Source organism: Pecten maximus, chromosome 2 (genome assembly GCF_902652985.1).
Source record: "Pecten maximus chromosome 2, xPecMax1.1, whole genome shotgun sequence".
Lineage (NCBI taxonomy): Eukaryota > Metazoa > Mollusca > Bivalvia > Pectinida > Pectinidae > Pecten > Pecten maximus.
Window position 1 is genome coordinate 9222063 of NC_047016.1, and position 24270 is coordinate 9246332.

Here is a 24270-nt window from a genome sequence, read left to right on the forward strand (position 1 = left end):
ATCAGACCGAAGATTTTCAGGATATATTGGTTGTACGGGTCAAACGAGTGATACATGGAGAAGACTGTGACGGCCAATGATAGCTGGAATGAAGGGCTAGCTATCAAGTTTGCTAAAACAACTGACCTTTTATTAAGGTCAAATGGGTTAAAATCATGCAATGATTTGTACCTCAATGCCCAGACATTTATTAACAGTTGCTAAAATAACATATATCAATTTGAGACCTCAATCAATTTGAAATATCAGAGTCTTATAGTGATATTTAGTCCTGTTGGCATTTTGTTAGTAAAGCTAGGAAGTCAATCACAGTTCAGCACTTTACTGCTTGCTCATCACACATATCGGACAATATATGTTTCTACAAAGTATTTCTGAATTATTCAATAAGTGAATGGATAGTGTTAATTGATTGTGTATGTAAACATGCATATCATCAATATTTACTTCAAATATGAGGAAAGATTTTTTCCTTTGTTTTTGCTGAAAGTCATTTATGACATTGGATTCTAAAGCCTATCAGCTCAGTACTTGTGCGACAAGGAATTTTAGATTGATGGTCCAATGTGGTTATAAGCCATCATTGTACAAAGTCAATATTACCATACATCTGTGTACTACAATCATTGTGCACTATCTCCTGGTAAAGTCAGTGAGCAATTTGGAAAATTAGATTTAAAAAATAATCAAACCAACTGATAATTGTCTGTCATAGATTTATAGGGGTCTATGATAGGGTATGACCTAGTTTGAAAACTGTCCAAACTACTTGAGGCTGTAAATCAGATTCTAGAAAGGCACTTACTTAACGGGCAATGTCTTGGGATGTTTGTTTGATCATAGGGTTGCTCCATACAATGTTTACTTTCAGATATAAAGTTGCTGTTGAGAGGATAATTTATAGTTTGTTTACATAGTTATCTTAATTGTTTAGCATTTTCTGGTCACATCCTTGATATTAAATGTGTGTTATATTTATGCCTCGATCATGATCCCACTGAGTTAGTTCTCTAAAAAATTTAATTGATATAGATGATTATGCTGAAAAAATGTAGCCTTGTTTTTAGCATGGTGTCAATGTATTACTCATTGTGAATATAATACAGCTGCATGTTCGTAATTGTTTATCAATATGGTCTTTAATTTGAAGTGATCAATGGTACGTAATATATTGGGTACATTTAAATGTCTTTCAATAGCTTAAACAATAGTAATTGCCAGTAACTACAGCAATTGTAAAAGATACCTTCCACATTTCTTTGTCTGTAGAACTCTTGTGGAACTCTTCTTGGTTAGAGATAAATATATTGGAGTAAAGAAGTATCCTTAAGTATCTGAATAGAAAAAAAGTTTTTGTGCTAATGATCTGGATGCCACTGTTAATTAAGCTATAATGTAATACATGCACAATGTATTTGTATTCTCCATAGTATTTGTATTAACTACCCAATGAAATTAAATCCAGCCAATGTTTATAAATTGATATATTATGCTAATTTTAATCAGTTATTATAAGATAAGTTTCCCTAGTTGAATCTTTGCTGACAGAATATGTTTAGATACTGAGTTAGCAGTAATAGACCAGTTATCTTGGATTTGCCAATTAGATCCATCCTACTGGTGCTTTCCTTTATGAGCTGATGAACTGGCTGATAAAATTCTGTAAAACATACATGTGTAGATTCCTTGGATGTGTTGAGAGGCCCAGCAATCAGATGTATAACCAGCTGGTACATCTGTACCAGTCCAGGTACCAGTGACATAGACTAGTCCATAGTAATGTATCACACTGCCTGAGTGACATAGACTAGTCCATAGTAATGTATCACACAGCCTGAGTGACATAGACTAGTCCATAGTAATGTATCACACAGCCTGAGTGACATAGACTAGTCCATAGTAATGTATCACACAGCCTGAGTGACATAGACTAGTCCATAGTAATGTATCACACAGCCTGAGTGACATAGACTAGTCCATAGTAATGTATCACACAGCCTGAGTGACATAGACTAGTCCATAGTTATGTATCACACAGCCTGAGTGACATAGACTAGTCCATAGTAATGTATCACACAGCCTGAGTGACATAGACTAGTCCATAGTAATGTATCACACAGCCTGAGTGACATAGACTAGTCCATAGTAATGTATCACACAGCCTGAGTGACATAGACTAGTCCATAGTTATGTATCACACAGCCTGAGTGACATAGACTAGTCCATAGTAATGTATCACACAGCCTGAGTGACATAGACTAGTCCATAGTAAAGTATCACACAGCCTGAATGACATAGACTAGTCCATAGTAATTTATCACACAGCCTGAGTGACATAAACTAGTCCATAGTAATGTATCACACTGCCTGAATGACATAGACTAGTCCATAGTAATTTATCACACAGCCTGAGTGACATAAACTAGTCCATAGTAATGTATCACACAGCCTGAGTGACATAGACTAGTCCATAGTAATGTATCACACAGCCTGAGTGACATAGACTAGTCCATAGTAATGTATCACACAGCCTGAGTGACATAGACTAGTCCATAGTAATGTATCACACATCCTGAGTGACATAGACTAGTCCATAGTAATGTATCACACAGCCTGAGTGACATAGACTAGATCATAGTAATGTATCACACAGCCTGAGTGACATAGACTAGTCCATAGTAATGTATCACACTGCCTGAGTGACATAGACTAGTCCATAGTAATGTATCACACTGCCTGAGTGACATAGATCTAGTCCTTAGTAATGTATCACACAGCCTGAGTGACATAGACTAGTCCATAGTAATGTATCACACAGCCTGAGTGACATAGACTAGTCCATAGTAATGTATCACACAGGCTGAGTGACATAGACTAGTCCATAGCAATGTATCACACAGCCTGAGTGACATAGACTAGTCCATAGTAATGAATCACACTGCCTGAGTGACATAGACTAGTCCATAGTAATGCATCACACAGCCTGAGTGACATAGACTAGTCCATAGTAATGTATCACACAGCCTGAGTGACATAGACTAGTCCATAGTAATGTATCACACAGCCTGAGTGACATAGACTAGTCCATAGTAATGTATCACACAGCCTGAGTGACATAGACTAGTCCATAGTAATGTATCACACAGCCTGAGTGACATAGACTAGTCCATAGTAATGTATCACACAGCCTGAGTGACATAGACTAGTCCATAGTAATGTATCACACAGTCTGAGTGACATAGACTAGTCCATAGTAATGTATCACACAGCCTGAGTGACATAGACTAGTCCATAGTTATGTATCACACAGCCTGAGTGACATAGACTAGTCCATAGTAATGTATCACACAGCCTGAGTGACATAGACTAGTCCATAGTAATGTATCACACAGCCTGAGTGACATAGACTAGTCCATAGTAATGTATCACACAGCCTGAGTGACATAAACTAGTCCATATTAATGTATCACACAGCCTGAGTGACATAGACTAGTCCATAGTAAAGTATCACACAGCCTGAATGACATAGACTAGTCCATAGTAATGTATCACACATCCTGAGTGACATAAACTAGTCCATAGTAATGTATCACACAGCCTGAGTGACATAAACTAGTCCATATTAATGTATCACACAGCCTGAGTGACATAAACTAGTCCATAGTAATGTATCACACATCCTGAATGACATAGACTAGTCCATAGTAATGTATCACACAGCCTGAGTGACATAAACTAGTCCATAGTAATGTATCACACAGCCTGAGTGACATAAACTAGTCCATATTAATGTATCACACAGCCTGAGTGACATAGACTAGTCCATAGTAATGTATCACACAGCCTGAGTGACATAAACTAGTCCATATTAATGTATCACACAGCCTGAGTGACATAGACTAGTCCATAGTAATGTATCACACAGCCTGAGTGACATAGACTAGTCCATAGTAATGTATCACACAGCCTGAGTGACATAGACTAGTCCATAGTTATGTATCACACAGCCTGAGTGACATGTACTAGTCCATAGTAATGTAGCACACAGCCTGAGTGACATAGACTAGTCCATAGTAATGTATCACACAGCCTGAGTGACATAGACTAGTCCATAGTAATGTATCACACAGCCTGAGTGACATAGACTAGTCCATAGTTATGTATCACACAGCCTGAGTGACATAGACTAGTCCATAGTTATGTATCACACAGCCTGAGTGACATAGACTAGTCCATAGTTATGTATCACACAGCCTGAGTGACATAGACTAGTCCATAGTTATGTATCACACAGCCTGAGTGACATAGACTAGTCCATAGTTATGTATCACACAGCCTGAGTGACATAGACTAGTCCATAGTAATGTATCACACAGCCTGAGTGACATAGACTAGTCCATAGTTATGTATCACACAGCCTGAGTGACATAGACTAGTCCATAGTTATGTATCACACAGCCTGAGTGACATAGACTAGTCCATAGTAATGTATCACACAGCCTGAGTGACATAGACTAGTCCATAGTTATGTATCACACAGCCTGAGTGACATAGACTAGTCCATAGTTATGTATCACACAGCCTGAGTGACACACATAGTATGTTATATAATGACACTTTGTAGTGGTTAAAATGCTCTTCTGTCAATGTTGCTTTTTTTGTATTTTGACCTGGATTAAATATGGCACTGGTCTAACAAAAACAGGATTCATAGATCAATATCTATTTCACAGGACAGATTCATCTTTAGTTGTGATTTAAAGATTTTTCTAATCCAGCTCTATATAGTTATCTCCTGATATCTGTAGCCAGAAGTCACTGTCCTTTTTATGTTTTCCTTTGGGAGATGGTATGTGATTAATGGTGTATAATAAGTCCCTATGTAGCGTCTACACACACACTTACTTATCTTACTTTTTTCTCAGGCCTGTTAATAGCCCTTTGTCTTTGAGATACTGACTTGACTGGTACCAGCACTGGCCTTCCATTGGCTTGGCTAATACTTCAGTGGACCCATTGATCAGTTTTTTTAATAAAAATTCTCAAATTTCATTTCTCAAAAATATTGAAATAACTATATTAATTAGGGTAAAAAAGAAATTTACACTTTGCATTTTCGACTTGTATATATAACTCAGTGATATCTGGTAATACTATCTATCCGGCAATATAGGCCAAGTAATCAACATTATATATATATAAATACCACTGAACACAGCCGGTATACAAAATGTCATTATACACTAAGATCTAGGAACACAGCCGGTATACGAAATGTCATTATACACTAGTAGGAACTATATGAACACAGCCGGTATATGAAATGTCATTATACACTAGTAGGAACTATGATCCCAGCCGGTATACAAAATATCATTATACACTAAGAACTATGAACACAGCGGTATACGAAATGTCATTATACACTAGTAGGAACTATGATCACAGCCGGTATACGAAATGTCATTATACACTAAGATCTAGGAACACAGCCGTATACGAAATGTCATTATACACTAGTAGGAACTATAAACACAGCCGGTATACGAAATATCAATATCCACTGAGAACTATGAACACAGCTGGTATACGAAATGTCATTATACACTAGTAGGAACTATGATCACAGCCGGTATACGAAATGTCATTATACACTAAGATCTAGGAACACAGCCGTATACGAAATGTCATTATACACTAGTAGGAACTATAAACACAGCCGGTATACGAAATATCATTATCCACTGAGAACTATGAACACAGCTGGTATACGAAATGTCATTATACACTAGTAGGAACTATGATCACAGCCGGTATACGAAATGTCATTATACACTAAGATCTAGGAACACAGCCGTATACGAAATGTCATTATACACTAGTAGGAACTATAAACACAGCCGGTATACGAAATATCATTATCCACTGAGAACTATGAACACAGCTGGTATACGAAATGTCATTATACACCAAGATCTAGGAACACAGCCGGTATACGAAATGTCATTATACACCAAGATCTATAGGAACACAGCCGGTATACGAAATGTCATTATACACTTAGAACTATATGAACACAGCGGTATACGAAATGTCATTATACACTAGTAGGAACTATAAACACAGCCGGTATACGAAATGTCATTATACATTAGTAGGAACTATAAACACAGCCTGTATACGAAATGTCATTATACACTAAGAACTATAAACACAGCCTGTATACGAAATGTCATTATACACCAAGATCTATAGGAACACAGCCGGTATACGAAATGTCATTATACACTTAGAACTATATGAACACAGCGGTATACGAAATGTCATTATACATTAGTAGGAACTATAAACACAGCCGGTATACGAAATGTCATTATACACTAAGAACTATGAACATAGCCAGTATACGAAATGTCATTATACACCAAGATCTAGGAACATAGCCAGTATACGAAATGTCATTATACACTTAGAACTATAGGAACACAGCCGGTATACGAAATGTCATTATACACTTAGAACTATATGAACACAGCGGTATACGAAATGTCATTATACACTAGTAGGAACTATGATCACAGCCGGTATACGAAATGTCATTATACACCAAGATCTAGGAACACAGCCGTATACGAAATGTCATTATACACTAGTAGGAACTAGGAGCACAGCCGGTATACGAAATGTCATTATACACTAAGATCTAGGAACACAGCCGGTATACTAAATGTCATTATACACCAAGATCTAGGAACACAGCCGGTATACGAAATGTCATTATACATTAGTAGGAACTATATAAACACAGCCTGTATACAAAATGTCATTATACACTAAGAACTATGAACATAGCCGGTATACGAAAAGTCATTATACACTAAGAAAACATCAATTAAACAGGTAACACATACTTCTAATACAAGTAGAAGCTTAGTTAAGCCATTAGTTTGTGTTGAATATTGGAGAAAAACAATAATGTTTCGGATTTTCTGAATTAGCCTACAGTTATTAAGGCGGCACTGATTGGCAGACAATTAAAATGGGCTGTTAAACCAATCAGACAATAGCTGGAAACACATTACAAATAACAAGTTTTCTCTCTAATTAGGCTTTTTAAGTTACCGATAAATTACTTTGATGATAAAACCTATTTAAAGCTGATTAATTATCTAACGAACAGATACAACTGGAGGATGATACTGATGATATCGTAATTTCCGTTCTTCTAAACTTGATTGCTCTGAGATCTCTATAATGTGGAACTCTAGTATGTCATTTTTGCTTTCTTTTTTTCCCCTTAAAATTGTCTGGTACAACAACTTTATCAGTCTGCAACAAAAGAGAAGGTTTGTGATAATGAGGGAATGTATTTCATTCAAATCAGGCTTTTAAAAATTTAGATTCCCCCATGTCATCTCATCGACCTGTTAAGTGTGGTCCAATCTGTCGGCATTATAAAACTGTAGGGACCAGCCATCTGCTCAACACAAAACATGTGGCTGAAGAGACATGGAGAGGGAGTATAATTCAATAGTTTTCAAATAACACTGCACCAATATGGCCATCAGGTGTAAGGTGTGGCTTCAATACTCCATAATCATGTGACTGCACAGAGAATTATCAAATGTCGTGTGAATGAAATGGTTGACATAATTTAATTTGCATCACTTGCTGTAGAATGTCACCACTCTGTGAATCTTGATTACCATTAAGTAAAGACATTTCACATTCTGTTACAAGTAACATTCTGTCTTCACTTTTCAAGTGTTCCTCTTAACTTTTTATACTAATGCCATTGGAAGCCTTTTTCAAATAAACATTCATTGGCAACATGTAAAAGTCCAGGGATACATGTTTCTCAAAATGGTTATTTAGAAGACTGTTAGATTGGTCTATGACAGACTAGTATTGATTGATGCTGTTTTAAGTCAGAGGCATGTTAATATAGAAGGAAACTTCAGTCATGTTCATCACTAATGTGTCAAAGTTACAGGGATGTCTTAGGGAAATTCCAAGCATGTTCATCACTAATGAGTTAAAGTTACAGGGATGTCTTAGGGAAATTCCAAGCATGTTCATCACTAATGAGTCAAAGTTACAGGGATGTCTTAGGGAAATTCTAGGCATAGTCATCACTAATGAGTCAAAGGCACACGGATGTCTTAGGGAAATTCTAGTCACGTTCATCACTAATGAGTCTAATGAGTCAAAGTTACAGGGATGTTTAGGGAAATTCCAGGCATGTTCATCATTAATGTGTCAAAGTCACAGGGAATCTGTCTTAGGGAAATTCTAGGCATGTTCATCATTAATGAGTCAAAGTTACAGGGATGTCTTAGGGAAATTCCAAGCATGTTCATCACTAATGTGTCAAAGTCACACGGATTTGTCTTGAGGGAAATTCCAGGCACGTTCATCACTAATGAGTCTAATGAGTCAAAGTTACAGGGATGTTTAGGGAAATTCCAGGCATGTTCATCATTAATGTGTCAAAGTCACAGGGAATCTGTCTTAGGGAAATTCTAGGCATGTTCATCACTACTGAGTCAAAGTTTCAGGGATGTCTTAGGGAAATTCCAAGCATGTTCATTACTTAAATGAGTCAAAGTCACAGGGATGTCTTAAGGGAAATTCCAAGCATGTTCATCACTAATGAGTCAAAGTCACAGGGATGTCTTCAGGGAAATTCCAGGCATGTTCATCACTAATGAGTCAAAGTTACAGGGATGTCATAGGAAAATTCCAGGCATGTTCATCATTAATGAGTCAAAGGCACATGGATCTCTTAAAATTCCAGGCATGTTCATCGCTAATGAGTCGAAGTTACAGGGATGTATATGATTAGGCTATAGGGGTTAATGTTCATCGCTAATGAACCAAAGTCACAGTGATGATTTAGGGGTATAATGTTCATCACAAATAGGTCACAGGGATGTCTAAGAGGGATATTCAAGCATATTGATGCACTGATGAGTCTAAATCTTAGGGAAGTTTTTGGGAAATATTAAGGGGCCGTGTTCATCACAAATGAGTCAGAGTCACCGAGATGTTTTAAGGGGATACCCAGATAATTTGTTTACTAATGAGTCTAAGTTACATGTAATAAGATGTTTAAAGAGATTTCTAGACATGTTTATCACAGAGGAGTTGTCAAAGTATAGTTTAGGGAGAGTCCAGGCATATTCATCACTGATGAGTCTAATTCATGGGGACCCAATGTTTAGGGGAATTTTAAGGTAATATGTCATATAACTGATGTGTCTAAGTCACAGGGATGTTTTAGGGAATATGCAGGCATGTTCATCATTGCTAAGTCTTATAATAGTCACAGGGACGATTTAGGGGATATCAGGACGAGCTCACAAATGAGTCTAAGTCACAGAGATGTTTTAGGGGATATCAGGACGAGCTCACAAATGAGTCTAAGTCACAGAGATGTTTTAGGGGATATCAGGACGAGCTCACAAATGAGTCTAAGTCACAGAGATGTTTTAGGGGATATCAGGACGAGCTCACTAATGAGTCTAAGTCACAGGGACGATTTAGGGGATATCAGGACGAGCTCGCAAATGAGTCTAAGTCATAGGGATGTTTATATCACTGATTGGTCTTAGTCATAATGACTTGATGTTTCAGGGAATGTCCAGGCAATTAATTAATTTATCATTGTCTAATGCGAGAAACATATCTCAAACATTAGTCTGTATACAGAGGTGCACTGCCTGAAATGTAAGTTTTGTAGTCTAAATGATGTGTTTATAGGTGTTCATGTCTACACAGGATTAATGTAATCAATGAAGTTTCAGTATAGGTGCACAGCTTGCTGTTAGAAAATAAAACATTGTATTTCATTATTTGCATAAAATTGCTGCAATGCTTTGATATTGTAGTATGTGGGTAGATGTTATAGATATCCTGTCAGGTCTCAAGGATAAACACTTACAGATACAATGAAGCCTATTGTACATCTACAGGGCCAGTACAAATGACTGCATTGTGGCCCCGACACAGTACATGTATTAAACATTCAAAATACTGTGGCTTAACCATGGAGATGAAATGGAGTGTATTTTTGGCAAATTTTATCAGTTTAGATTTATAACCACACAGTCTACTTTGTTTGAACTTGGATCAGGTGACAAAGAGAAACCAAACTCACACTTGTGTGGGAGGGTTCAGGTCAAAGTTCAAGGCAGGTCATACATTGAGTTCAGATTGGGTCATTCATTTAAATGAAACTCCCAATGGCAGCTGCTTATTTGAACATTTGCCAGTTCTGGCAATTAAGAAATTTGTTGCTAATTGATTCCACTGTTTATAATCATACGGTTGAAGATAAACTTGTATAGTATAATTAGATGTGGTATGCAAAGGTTATGAAAAAATAGAAAAAACATGGATTCTGTCTCTGTTAATTGGAGTCTATGATGTAGTGAAAGATTTTATAGCTTTATTCAGTAAAATATGGTCCTTCTACATAGCATAATGCCTGTTACAGACATTGAATGAAGCCAGGATTAAGATTTCAATAGATTATAACTCAACAAAATTATATAATTATGTAATATAGAGTGGGCACAATTATTTTATCTGGAAGTTAGCTAGCATTTGAATACTGCCAGTTATCTGTATATTGCCAGCATGAGATATATTTCAGAGGTCACAAGTCTTCAATATCAGATTCATGACATCCTGATCCCCAAATGTACACTAAACAAGGACATTATACTGGGTATTCAAATGTCAAATGTCAAAGATATCAGACTTGGTTCTGTGTGGGTGTGAGCTATTGTAGATACATAAGGTGTTTCACTGCTCTAGCCATTATAACCTTGTTACTCACATTATCGGGTAGGAGGTGTCACTGGCATGATGAATTATAGCAGTAAAGCCCCACAGGTATGTCTTGCTGCCCGAGACAGACTTTGTGCAAGTGCCCAGTAGATTTTGTATTCTGTGTGTCGTACAAGCTAGTACCCAGTAGATTTTGTATTCTGTGTGTCGTACACATCAATTAGTATACACAAACATATTGGCATTTCTCATATTCAGCATTTGGAATATAAATTTGCTGATAATGGGGAAATCATTATGCTCATTGTTGTAGATATTAAGTCTCTATCAGAATGACACATGTTTTACATGTCACCTTGATGTGTTAAGGTCACAGGTCTATATGGCTCCCCAGTTGGGGTATATACACCAAATCCACTGAAAAACGTTCTACATAGTGTATGACAGTTGTAACAGCCTGGATGAGGACATCAAATGGCACTCCCTTGTCCATATATGTAACATCAGGCTGTACTTAGATGTATGTCAAAAACCTCAGTGCCACACGTACTTTGTGGCATAAACAGTTATCAAATATGCTGTTTGCTTTGTGTTAATTCGTTAAAATATCACCATGCAGGTACAGTTATAAACTCCAGTATTTATATATACCTATCTAGAGTAATGGGTCAAAGAAGTAATATTAATGGTAATAATCCGGGTAACACTGGATCCTTGCAGAGGTTTGTCTGCAGGATACGAATAACTTAAAATGTTAATATGGGGCAAAAAAGTAAACAGTGTGGACATGAAAAATATCAAATTTTCAAGGCAATCCGCCCCTTTGTCAAGACACAGAAAATAAAAATACAATCACATTATATATAGTACTGTTTATATATGTCATCATCTACCTGTCTGTGTGAGGACACAGATATACCACCATCTACCTGTCTGTGTGAGGACACAGATATATCACCATCTACCTGTCTGTGTGAGGACACAGATATACCACCATCTACCTGTCTGTGTGAGGACACAGACCACCATCTACCTGTCTGTGTGAGGACACAGACCACCATCTACCTGTCTGTGTGAGGACACAGACCACCATCTACCTGTCTGTGTGAGGACACAGACCACCATCTACCTGTCTGTGTGAGGACACAGATATATCACCATCTACCTGTCTGTGTGAGGACACAGATATATCACCATCTACCTGTCTGTGTGAGGACACAGATATATCACCATCTACCTGTCTGTGTGAGGACACAGATATATCACCATCTACCTGTCTGTGTGAGGACACAGATATACCACCATCTACCTGTCTGTGTGAGGACACAGATATATCACCATCTACCTGTCTGTGTGAGGACACAGACCACCATCTACCTGTCTGTGTGAGGACACAGATATATCACCATCTACCTGTCTGTGTGAGGACACAGACCACCATCTACCTGTCTGTGTGAGGACACAGATATACCACCATCTACCTGTCTGTGTGAGGACACAGATATATCACCATTTACCTGTCTGTGTGAGGACACAGATATACCACCATCTACCTGTCTGTGTGAGGACACAGATATATCACCATCTACCTGTCTGTGTGAGGACACAGATATACCATCTACCTGTCTGTGTGAGGACACAGATATATCACCATCTACCTGTCTGTGTGAGGACACAGATATACCATCTACCTGTCTGTGTGAGGACACAGATATACCATCTACCTGTCTGTGTGAGGACACAGATATATCACCATCTACCTGTCTGTGTGAGGACACAGATATACCATCTACCTGTCTGTGTGAGGACACAGATATACCACCATTTACCTGTCTGTGTGAGGACACAGATATATCACCATTTACCTGTCTGTGTGAGGACACAGACCACCATCTACCTGTCTGTGTGAGGACACAGATATATCACCATCTACCTGTCTGTGTGAGGACACAGACCACCATCTACCTGTCTGTGTGAGGACACAGATATATCACCATATACCTGTCTGTGTGAGGACACAGATATACCACCATCTACCTGTCTGTGTGAGGACACAGACCACCATCTACCTGTCTGTGTGAGGACACAGATATACCACCATCTACCTGTCTGTGTGAGGACACAGATATATCACCATCTACCTGTCTGTGTGAGGACACAGATATATCACCATCTACCTGTCTGTGTGAGGACACAGATATACCACCATCTACCTGTCTGTGTGAGGACACAGACCACCATCTACCTGTCTGTGTGAGGACACAGATATATCACCATATACCTGTCTGTGTGAGGACACAGATATACCACCATCTACCTGTCTGTGTGAGGACACAGACCACCATCTACCTGTCTGTGTGAGGACACAGATATACCACCATCTACCTGTCTGTGTGAGGACACAGATATACCATCTACCTGTCTGTGTGAGGACACAGATATACCACCATCTACCTGTCTGTGTGACGACACAGATATACTACCATCTACCTGTCTGTGTGAGGACACAGACCACCATCTACCTGTCTGTGTGAGGACACAGATATACCACCATCTACCTGTCTGTGTGAGGACACAGACCACCATCTACCTGTCTGTGTAAGGACACAGATATATCACCATATACCTGTCTGTGTGAGGACACAGATATATCACTATATACCTGTCTGTGTGAGGACACAGATAGACCACCATCTACCTGTCTGTGTGAGGACACAGATATACCACCATCTACCTGTCTGTGTGAGGACACAGACCACCATCTACCTGTCTGTGTGAGGACACAGATATATCACCATCTACCTGTCTGTGTGAGGACACAGATATACCACCATCTACCTGTCTGTGTGAGGACACAGACCACCATCTACCTGTCTGTGTGAGGACACAGATATACCACCATCTACCTGTCTGTGTGAGGACACAGATATCACCATCTACCTGTCTGTGTGAGGACACAGATATATCACCATCTACCTGTCTGTGTGAGGACACAGATATACCACCATCTACCTGTCTGTGTGAGGACACAGATATATCACCATCTACCTGTCTGTGTGAGGACACAGACCACCATCTACCTGTCTGTGTGAGGACACAGACCACCATCTACCTGTCTGTGTGAGGACACAGATACACCACCATCTACCTGTCTGTGTGAGGACACAGATATACCACCATCTACCTGTCTGTGTGAGGACACAGACCACCATCTACCTGTCTGTGTAAGGACACAGATATATCACCATCTACCTGCCTGTGTGAGGACACAGATATATCACCATCTACCTGCCTGTGTGAGGACACAGATATACCACCATCTACCTGTCTATGTGAGGACACAGATAACCACCATCTACCTGTCTGTGTGAGGACACAGATAACCACCATCTACCTGTCTGTGTGAGGACACAGACCACCATCTACCTGTCTGTGTGAGGACACAGATATACCACCATCTACCTGTCTGTGTGAGGACACAGACCACCATCTACCTGTCTGTGTGAGGACACAGATATATCACCATCTACCTGTCTGTGTGAGGACACAGACCACCATCTACCTGTCTGTGTGAGGACACAGATATATCACCATCTACCTGTCTATGTGAGGACACAGACCACCATCTACCTGTCTATGTGAGGACACAGATAACCACCATCTACCTGTCTGTGTGAGGACACAGATATATCACCATCTACCTGTCTGTGTGAGGACACAGACCACCATCTACATGTCTGTGTGAGGACACAGATATATCACCATTTACCTGTCTGTGTGAGGACACAGATATACCACCATCTACCTGTCTATGTGAGGACACAGACCACCATCTACCTGTCTGTGTGAGGACACAGATAACCACCATCTACCTGTCTATGTGAGGACACAGACCACCATCTACCTGTCTGTGTGAGGACACAGATATACCACCATCTACCTGTCTGTGTGAGGACACAGATATACCACCATCTACCTGTCTGTGTGAGGACACAAACCACCATCTACCTGTCTATGTGAGGACACAGATAGACCACCATCTACCTGTCTGGGTGAGGACACAGATATACCACCATCTACCTGTCTGTGTAAGGACACAGATATATCACCATCTACCTGTCTATGTGAGGACACAGATATATCACCATCTACCTGTCTGTGTAAGGACACAGACCACCATCTACCTGTCTGTGTGAGGACACAGATATATCACCATCTACCTGTCTGGGTGAGGACACAGACCACCATCTACCTGTCTGTGTGAGGACACAGATATATCACCATCTACCTGTCTATGTGAGGACACAGATATACCACCATCTACCTGTCTGTGTAAGGACACAGACCACCATCTACCTGTCTGTGTGAGGACACAGATATATCACCATCTACCTGTCTATGTGAGGACACAGATATATCACCATCCACCTGTCTATGTGAGGACACAGATATATCACCATTTACCTTTATTTATTGACAAACACAGAGTCTTGTGATATAAAAACACAATCAATCAATTAAATTTGAAAAAAAGTTGAAGTTGAAAGTATAAATTTGTCTAGGAGGAAACTGTTATAGAAACTAAACTGATATTTCCTGTCCATTGAGTAATGTATACTGTATGACCGAGAAAGGATAAGCACTTTTCTATTTCTGTCGTAATCAGAAAGATAGTAACATTACAGAGTTAGTTTAGTTTCAAAAATAGAAACAGTTGAAGAATCTACAGACTTGCATGATTTCTAAGACAGAATCTGTGTCAGTAAATGCTAATCAGGCGTCTCCATACAGAGTACACTCCGTATATACCAGTCCCATGTCGGACATGTAAACACAATATATACCAGTCCCATGTCGGACATGTAAACACAATATGTACCAGTCCCATGTCGGACATGTAAACACAATATGTACCAGTCCCATGTCGGACATGTAAACACAATATGTACCAGTCCCATGTCGGACATGTAAACACAATATGTACCAGTCCCATGTCGGACATGTAAACACAATATGTACCAGTCCCATGTCGGACATGTAAACACAATATGTACCAGTCCCATGTCGGACATGTAAACACAATATGTACCAGTCCCATGTCAGACATGTAAACACAATATGTACCAGTCCCATGTCAGACATGTAAACTCGGTATGTACCAGTCCCATGTCAGACATGTAAACTCGGTATATACCAGTCCCATGTCAGACATGTAAACTCGGTATGTACCAGTCCCATGTCAGACATGTAAACACAATATGTACCAGTCCCATGTCAGACATGTAAACACAATACGTACCAGTCCCATGTCGGACATGTAAACACAATATGTACCAGTCCCATGTCAGACATGTAAATACATTATGTACCAGTCCCATGTCGGACATGTAAACACAATATGTACCAGTCCAATGTCAAACATGTAAACACAATATGTACCAGTGTCATGTCGGACATGTAAACACAATATGTACCAGTCCCATGTCAGACATGTAAACACAATATGTACCAGTCCCATGTCGGACATGTAAACACAATATGTACCAGTCCCATGTCAGACATGTAAACACAATATGTACCAGTCCCATGTCGGACATGTAAACACAATATGTACCAGTCCCATGTCGGACATGTAAACACAATATGTACCAGTCCCATGTCAGACATGTAAACACAATATGTACCAGTCCCATGTCGGACATGTAAACACAATATGTACCAGTCCAATGTCAGACATGTAAACACAATATGTACCAGTCCCATGTCAGACATGTAAACACAATATGTACCAGTCCCATGTCAGACATGTAAACTCGGTATGTACCAGTCCCATGTCAGACATGTAAACACAATATGTACCAGTCCCATGTCAGACATGTAAACACAATATGTACCAGTCCCATGTCGGACATGTAAACACAATATGTACCAGTCCCATGTCAGACATGTAAATACATTATGTACCAGTCCCATGTCGGACATGTAAACACAATATGTACCAGTCCCATGTCGCACATGTAAACACAATATGTACCAGTCCCATGTCAGACATGTAAACACAATATGTATGGTAAGTTTTAAACAAACTCCAAAATATCCTTATTTTTTTTTATTTTTTTCCCCAAAACAACTAAAAGGAAACTTTACTTAGTATGGAAACAGTCTGTATAAATTATACACAGGTGTATATATTGTGATGCATGATATTGCATAACAAATACCAAGTATCACAAAATCACTAATTCTCAACTTTTACCTTAATGTGTCATTTTTACCCCATAAACCACCCTTGTGGAAACTGTAGAAACAAATATTTCCAATTTGCAATTGGCTGTAAACTAATTTGTAGATCAGTTGGAGAAGAAATGAAGATTTCAATTTCTCAAAATCTAAGGTTTTTAACCTCAAAATACAGCAAAATAACTCGTGTAATTTGAAGGATGTGTTGAGATGTCCACACTATAATGCACATATTTCAGGTTTTGTCCAGATTCCTCGCATTCCTAATTCCCAGTCACTACATCATATATTCTGGATCATAGATTCGGTAAATGAAAGGTGTACACATTGAGATGTCCACTAACTATATATTGATTGTATCAAGTTTGGTTTAAGTTAGACTTTTGGAGTAGTGAATCAAAGGCAAAATCTTTAATATGATATGATGATTGACTATCGCCGTCGCCAGGTGAGGTATAAATGACACATACATGTAGTGTCTACCAGGATTACTGTTCTTCATTAAAGTCAAGAGGTCTATTAAGTCTTTCATTAATGAATGTAAAAACAGTCCTGGAGAAAATGCCACACTTGATGACCTTCACCCTGGTGTGACCCAGTTTGGTCTGAATCGATCCAATGAACAAAAATTTGGCAGAGAAAGAGAGTACAAAGTGATAAACCAGATAAAAAAGATTAAGTCATTAATCTGATTTAAAACTAATTACCTATCTCAGCTAAACATTGTCAATATGTACTTTAAATGTGTGTTTAAATGTACATATCCGGATTCAGAGCAGTTAGTTCTGTAATCATTTAAATTTTGATAGTACCTTGTATAGTACCTACTGTAGCCGAGACTAGTGATAAGTAAGCTATATAGTGTTCCTCTACTCTCGCCTCATATACATTTCAACAAATAGATAGTTTTAATCTTTATTAAATAAAGCCTTTTCACCAGACCATGTACGGAGATGAGATTGGCCTCAGACACTCTAGCCACAGTATCAGGGACCAGGGTAAGTCATCACTCGATCCTGTGCTGTAAGCCATGGTGAATTCCTGTTTACCGAGAAATGTGTGTCCCCTGACAGCTTTCACCCTATGGTTATAAAACTCCTTTCTTGCCCTGTTTAAAGTTTGCACCTGAACAAAGGTGCTGTACATATATTTTCTTTAGTTTTTTACAGTGAAATAGTGACAACATTGTTAAGATAGCCCACCAGTTGTTAATTGGACAAAAATGACAAAACTGTTGTGAAGGTTTCTCAGTTGACTTAACATTTTTTTCCAATCATCTCATCAAATTCCAAATATTGCTGTTAACTAAAATTTGAAGTTCTTGTAGTTCTTTTGCTCAGACTGTTGAGTAAAATTTGAAGTTATTGATGTTCGTTTGCTCAGACTGTTAACTAAAATTTGAAGTTCTTAAAGTTCTTTTGCTCAGACTTTTGACTAAAATTTGAAGTTCTTGAAGTTCGTTTGCTCAGACTAGTACTGTTAACTGTACTTTGGAGTGCTATTGCTCTCAGTTTTAATTAGATTTTGCGGTCATGGTAAAGGTGACTTATAGTTATCTTGCTTCGTCCGTCGCTGTCCACTGTGTGCTTCTTCACAAGTTCCACCTGTAGGATTCAGTTCTAACTTACCTGAAATGATCCTGAGATGATCCTGACAAAATGTTGTTATTTCATGTTGGTCCGAAATCCAAGATGGCTGCCGTGGCCAACAGTACCACTATACTTGCTTCTATATGTATGGGAGGGTCTTTAGAATCATATCACCATTAAGGCCCTTGGACCTCTTATTAAACTACCTCCCTGTGTGACCTCACAGAAATAAAACCATGGAGAAAATGTGCTGATTGAGTGGTATATTGGTCTATAGGAGTTCTTGTACCTGTCAACTATACTGGTATAACTGTTGCTGTCTAAGTAGGGACTAGAACATTTAATAGATTTGAGACAGTCAAGAGGTTAAGGGTTAAAGACAGGAAAAATATTGCAGGCTGTCCTTAAATTTCAGGTGTTGATGAAGGCTGTAGATAACTGTTCCTGAGAGAAGAAGGTGGAGAGAATCAGGAGGCTTCAATAGGGAGATAATCAGTCCAGATGTGACATGTTGTGATCAGATTGATCAGCACAACCACTGAACCACAAGTCTACATCACCAACATCCCTTACAGACACTTTCTCCCCATGTTTATTGATCTCAGGGTCACAGCTGTCTGAGGGTTTAAAACTGACACATGTACATAAAACATCGAATAAGATTTCAGTTTTCTTATATAGAGATAAAGAGATATAGAGGGTAGTCAATATAGGTATTGACTTGTGTTATATGTGTAATGTCCTTAGATAGTGTATAGTTATAAGAACAACTACTGTAGTCCCATGTTTAGATAGTGTAGCTATTAGATCAACTACTGTAGTCCCATATATAGATAGTGTAGTTATTAGAATAACTACTGTAGTCCAATCTTTAGATAGTGTAGTTATTAGAATAATTACTGTAATCCCATCTTCAGATAGTGTAATTATTAGAACAACTACTGTAGTCCCATGTTTAGATAGTGTAGTTATTAGAACAACTACTGTAATCCCATCTTCAGATAGTGTAGTTATTAGAACAACTACTGTAGTCCCATCTTCAGATAGTGTAGTTATTAGAAAAACTACTTTAGTCCCATCTTTAGATAGTGTAGTTATTAGAACAACTACTGTAGTCCCATCTTTAGATAGTGTAGTTATTAGAACAACTACTGTAGTCCCATGTTCTAGATAGTGTAGTTATTAGAACAACTACTGTAGTCCCATCTTCAGATAGTGTAGTTATTAGAAAAACTACTGTAGTCCCATGTTTAGATAGTGTAGTTATTAGAACAACTACTGTAGTCCCATCTTCAGATAGTGTAGTTATTAGAAAAACTACTTTAGTCCCATCTTTAGATAGTGTAGTTATTAGAACAACTACTGTAGTCCCATCTTTAGATAGTGTAGTTATTAGAACAACTACTGTAGTCCCATGTTCTAGATAGTGTAGTTATTAGAACAACTACTGTAGTCCCATCTTTAGATAGTGTAGTTATTAGAACAACTACTGTAGTCCCATATATAGATAGTGTAGTTATTAGAACAATTACTGTAATCCCGTCTATAGATAGTGTAGTTATTAGAACATCTACTGTAGTACCATCTTTAGATAGTGTAGTTACGAGAACAACTACTGTAGTCCCATACATAGATAGTGTAGTTATTAGAACAACTACTGTAGTCCCATATATAGATAGTGTAGTTATTAGAACAACTACTGTAGTCCCTTATATAGATAGTGTAGTTATTAGAACAACTATTGTAGTCCCATACATAGATAGTGTATTTATTAGAACAACTACTGTAATCCCATCTTTAGATAGTGTAATTATTAGAACAACTATTGTAGTCCCATATATAGATAGTGTAGTTATTAGAACAACTACTGTAGTCCCATATATAGATAGTGTAGTTATTAGAACAACTATGTAGTCCCATATATAGATAAGTGTAGTTATTAGAACAACTACTGTAGTCCCATATTTAGATAGTGTAGTTATTAGAACAACTACTGTAGTCCCATCTTTAGATAGTGTAGTTATTAGAACTACTGTAGTCCCATCTTTAGATAGTGTAGTTATTAGAACAGCTACTGTAGTCCCATGTTCTAGATAGTGTAGTTATTAGAACTTAAAACTGTAGTCCCATCTTTAGATAGTGTAGTTAGTAGTTATTAGAACAACTACTGTAATCCCATCTTTAGATAGTGTAATTATTAGAACAACTATTGTAGTCCCATATATAGATAGTGTAGTTATTAGAACAACTACTGTAGTCCCATATACATAGATAGTGTAGTTATTAGAACAACTACTGTAGTCCCATATATAGATTGTGTAGTTATGAGAACAACTACTGTAGTCCCATGTTTAGATAGTGTAGTTATTAGAACAAATACTGTAGTCCCATGTTTAGATAGTGTAGTTATTAGAACAACTACTGTAGTCCCATCTTTAGATAGTGTAGTTATTAGAACAACTACTGTAGTCCCATGTTCTAGATAGTGTAGTTATTAGAACAACTACTGTAGTCCCATATATAGATAGTGTAGTTATTAGAACAATTACTGTAGTCCCATATATAGATAGTGTAGTTATTAGAACAACTACTGTAGTCCCACCTTCATCAATATTGATTCCTTCAATTTTCCCCAATATTGGGTTTGAATTGTTGCCGTCTGCCGTATTGTTAAATGTTTTATGGTTTGACCTGCCTCTCTACCAAGATTAATCAGTCTCTTCCTTTAGGTCTTTGTATTCCAATTACTCCCTTTTCTCTCCTTCCCCTTGTCTACCCCATCCCCTCCCATTTCTCTCCTTCCCCCTTGTCTACCATATTCTTTCCTTTTTCTCTCATTTCCCGTTGTCTATCCCATCCCCTCCCTTTTCTATCCGATTCCCTTCCTTTTAAATTGTCTCCTTCCCCTTATCTACCCCATCTCCTCCATTTTCTCTCCTTTCTCTCCCTTATCTACCCGATTCCCTCTCATTCCCCCATGCCTACTCCTCCCTACCATTTTCTCTTCTTTCCCCTTGTCTACCCCTCCCCTCCATTTTCTCTCATTCCCCCATGCCTACTCCTCCCCTCCATTTTCTCTCCTTCCCCCTTGCCTACTCCTCCCCTCCATTTTCTCTCATTCCCCCTTATCTACCCCATCCCTTCCATTTTCTCTCCTTCCCCCTTGCTTACTCTTTCCCTCCATTTTCTCTCATTCCCCCATGCCTACTCCATCCCCTCCTTTTACTCTCCTTCTCCCTTATCTACTCCATCCCCTCCATTTTCTCTCATTCCCCCTTGCCTACTCCTCCCCTCCATTTTCTCTCCTTCCCCCTTATCTACCCCATCCCCTCTCTTTTCTCTCATTCCCCCATGCCTACTCCTCCCTACCATTTTCTCTTCTTCCCCCTTGCCTACTCCTCCCTTCCCTTTTACTCTCCTTCTCCCTTATCTACCCCATCCCTTCCCTTTTCTCTTCTTCCCCCTTACCTACTCCTCCCCTCCATTTTCTCTCATTCCCCTTGCCTACTCCTCCCTACCATTTTCTCTCCTTTCCCCTTGTGTACCCTCCCCTCCCTTTACATTTTACTTATTTCATTTTCTAGCTTATCCCCTATATATATGATCCTATAAACAAAAACCTCATCAGGATTCCTGGATTGGCTGGATTTCATGTCCTCACCAGTCTGGCTATAAAGTGTACTTTTACAACTGTGTGATGGATAGACTGCATGTTAAATGAGTAATTCTAATAATAATTACCTCTCTGGTCACTTATATCAAGGAAAAACAGCAAAACAGAAACCAGGGGGAATATTTGTGTTTAAGTCAGCTCTGAAGTGAAAAAAAAGCAACATCACAGCTATAGGTTGATGGCAAATCAAAGATTAGAAACGGATTGGAAACCTAAAATTGAGTTTGTGGTGGTGAATGACATGACATTACTCCTATGGGGAGAGGCTGTCCATTAGGAGATCTATAGCTGTTATATAAGGACTGACATCTAGTTTTACCAGCTCTCTAATGAGAAATTTATCAATAGTTGCAAATCTCTTCACATGAAACATTTTATGGCGCTAGATAATTTGTAACTATATTTGTAAATTTTGTGATGATCAGTATTTCTGGTTTTATAATGCAAAATGTTAGGTTTATAATCCTTTCTGGACAGAGACATATAATAATGCGTTTTTACATCAATATGGATAGCTATATCAGGACTAGGTAGTGTTATGCTAAATGTTTTGTTAATAAACTACACTTTCTGTTATAATAGAAAATCGGATATCCCTATATCCTGTACGAGATCTCCATGTGACACACATATTGAACATTTTATTTGCAAAAATGGAACTATACAAAAATGATCGTGTGTAGATGTTGGACAATGTCAATTTAATGTGTTGTGCAGAAAATCATTATGTACAGAACAAACGTTGGTGTATAACAAAACGAATACCACGAGAGGTCTTCATCTCATATCTCCAACTGTTTAGTTACATAAACTGATATATTTCACTTTGTGAAAACCTTGACTTGTAACATTATGTAATTGTTCAGTCTGAAATATACATAATATCACCAGTCAGCAGTGAATATAGAATGACTGTCAATAAAGAAACGTTTCTGTTTTATTTGTAGATACAGACTGTGATATTGAGAGGAACACTGATGGCAGTCAACCCTGTATTCCGTGGGAACCTTCCTTCCTGGTGCTCAGACAGGACCTCAAGACTCTCACCTGTCACAAACAGGAGGAGGTAAATCTGTTGTAATAATTAACACATTAAGATGATGTTTTTATTATTGTCCTACTGTTAATGATTTATATTGTATGTCCTATATATAGAGGTTACACAAGGAGTGGTTGTTGGATATGAAATTTATTTCACACGAGCAAGTTATTTTTTAAAAGTTACAAAAGACACGAGCTTTAGCGAGTGTCTTTTGCAACTTTTAAAAAATAACTTACGTGTGTGAAATAAATTCCATATCCAACAATCACGAGTCGTGTGACCTGTTTCTAACACAATAATATCAGCTTGAATCAAAGGTAAAACATAGCCAAGTATAATTTCGTGTATGCAAATGAATTGTACCGGTGACGTCCGGGACCCGGTGATGTGATGTCATTCGATTATTGATGACGTCAATAACAATTGCAGCTTGGGTCAAAGTTAGAATTCTTGACCAATCAAAAGACCGGAAGGTCATATACCACTATATAACATATATTTATCCAACAGTCGGCACATTTATACAATGGCTTGTGAGTGGAATAACACAGCATATTGTGGTAGAAACATCTATATCCCCCCCTACCAATACAGACATGTCATAATCAACATGTGTAATGACACTATTTTGACATCAAAATCGACATGTGTTAGAACACTATTGTGACATCAAAATCAACATGTGTAATGACACTATTGTGACGTAATAATCAACATGTGTTATAACACTATTGTGACATCAAAATCAACATGTGTAATGACACTATTGTGACATCAAAATCAACATGTGTTATAACACTATTGTGACATCATAATCAACATGTGTAATGACACTATTGTGACATCAAAATCAACATGTGTTATAACACTATTGTGACATCATAATCAACATGTGTTATAACACTATTGTGACATCAAAATCAACATGTGTA

General features: G+C 38.2%; 1 protein-coding gene across 5 annotated transcripts in view; it reads left to right on the plus strand.

Moving 5' to 3' along the window:
- Nucleotides 1–24270, plus strand: part of LOC117316602 (disabled homolog 2-interacting protein-like) — a 272191-nt gene that overhangs the window by 28722 nt on the left and 219199 nt on the right. For all 5 annotated transcript variants that reach the window (XM_033871308.1, XM_033871268.1, XM_033871278.1 and 2 more), the window contains exon 2: nt 23244–23362. In XM_033871308.1, the coding sequence (XP_033727199.1) occupies nt 23244–23362 (119 nt within the window). The remainder of the gene's footprint in view (nt 1–23243; nt 23363–24270) is intronic.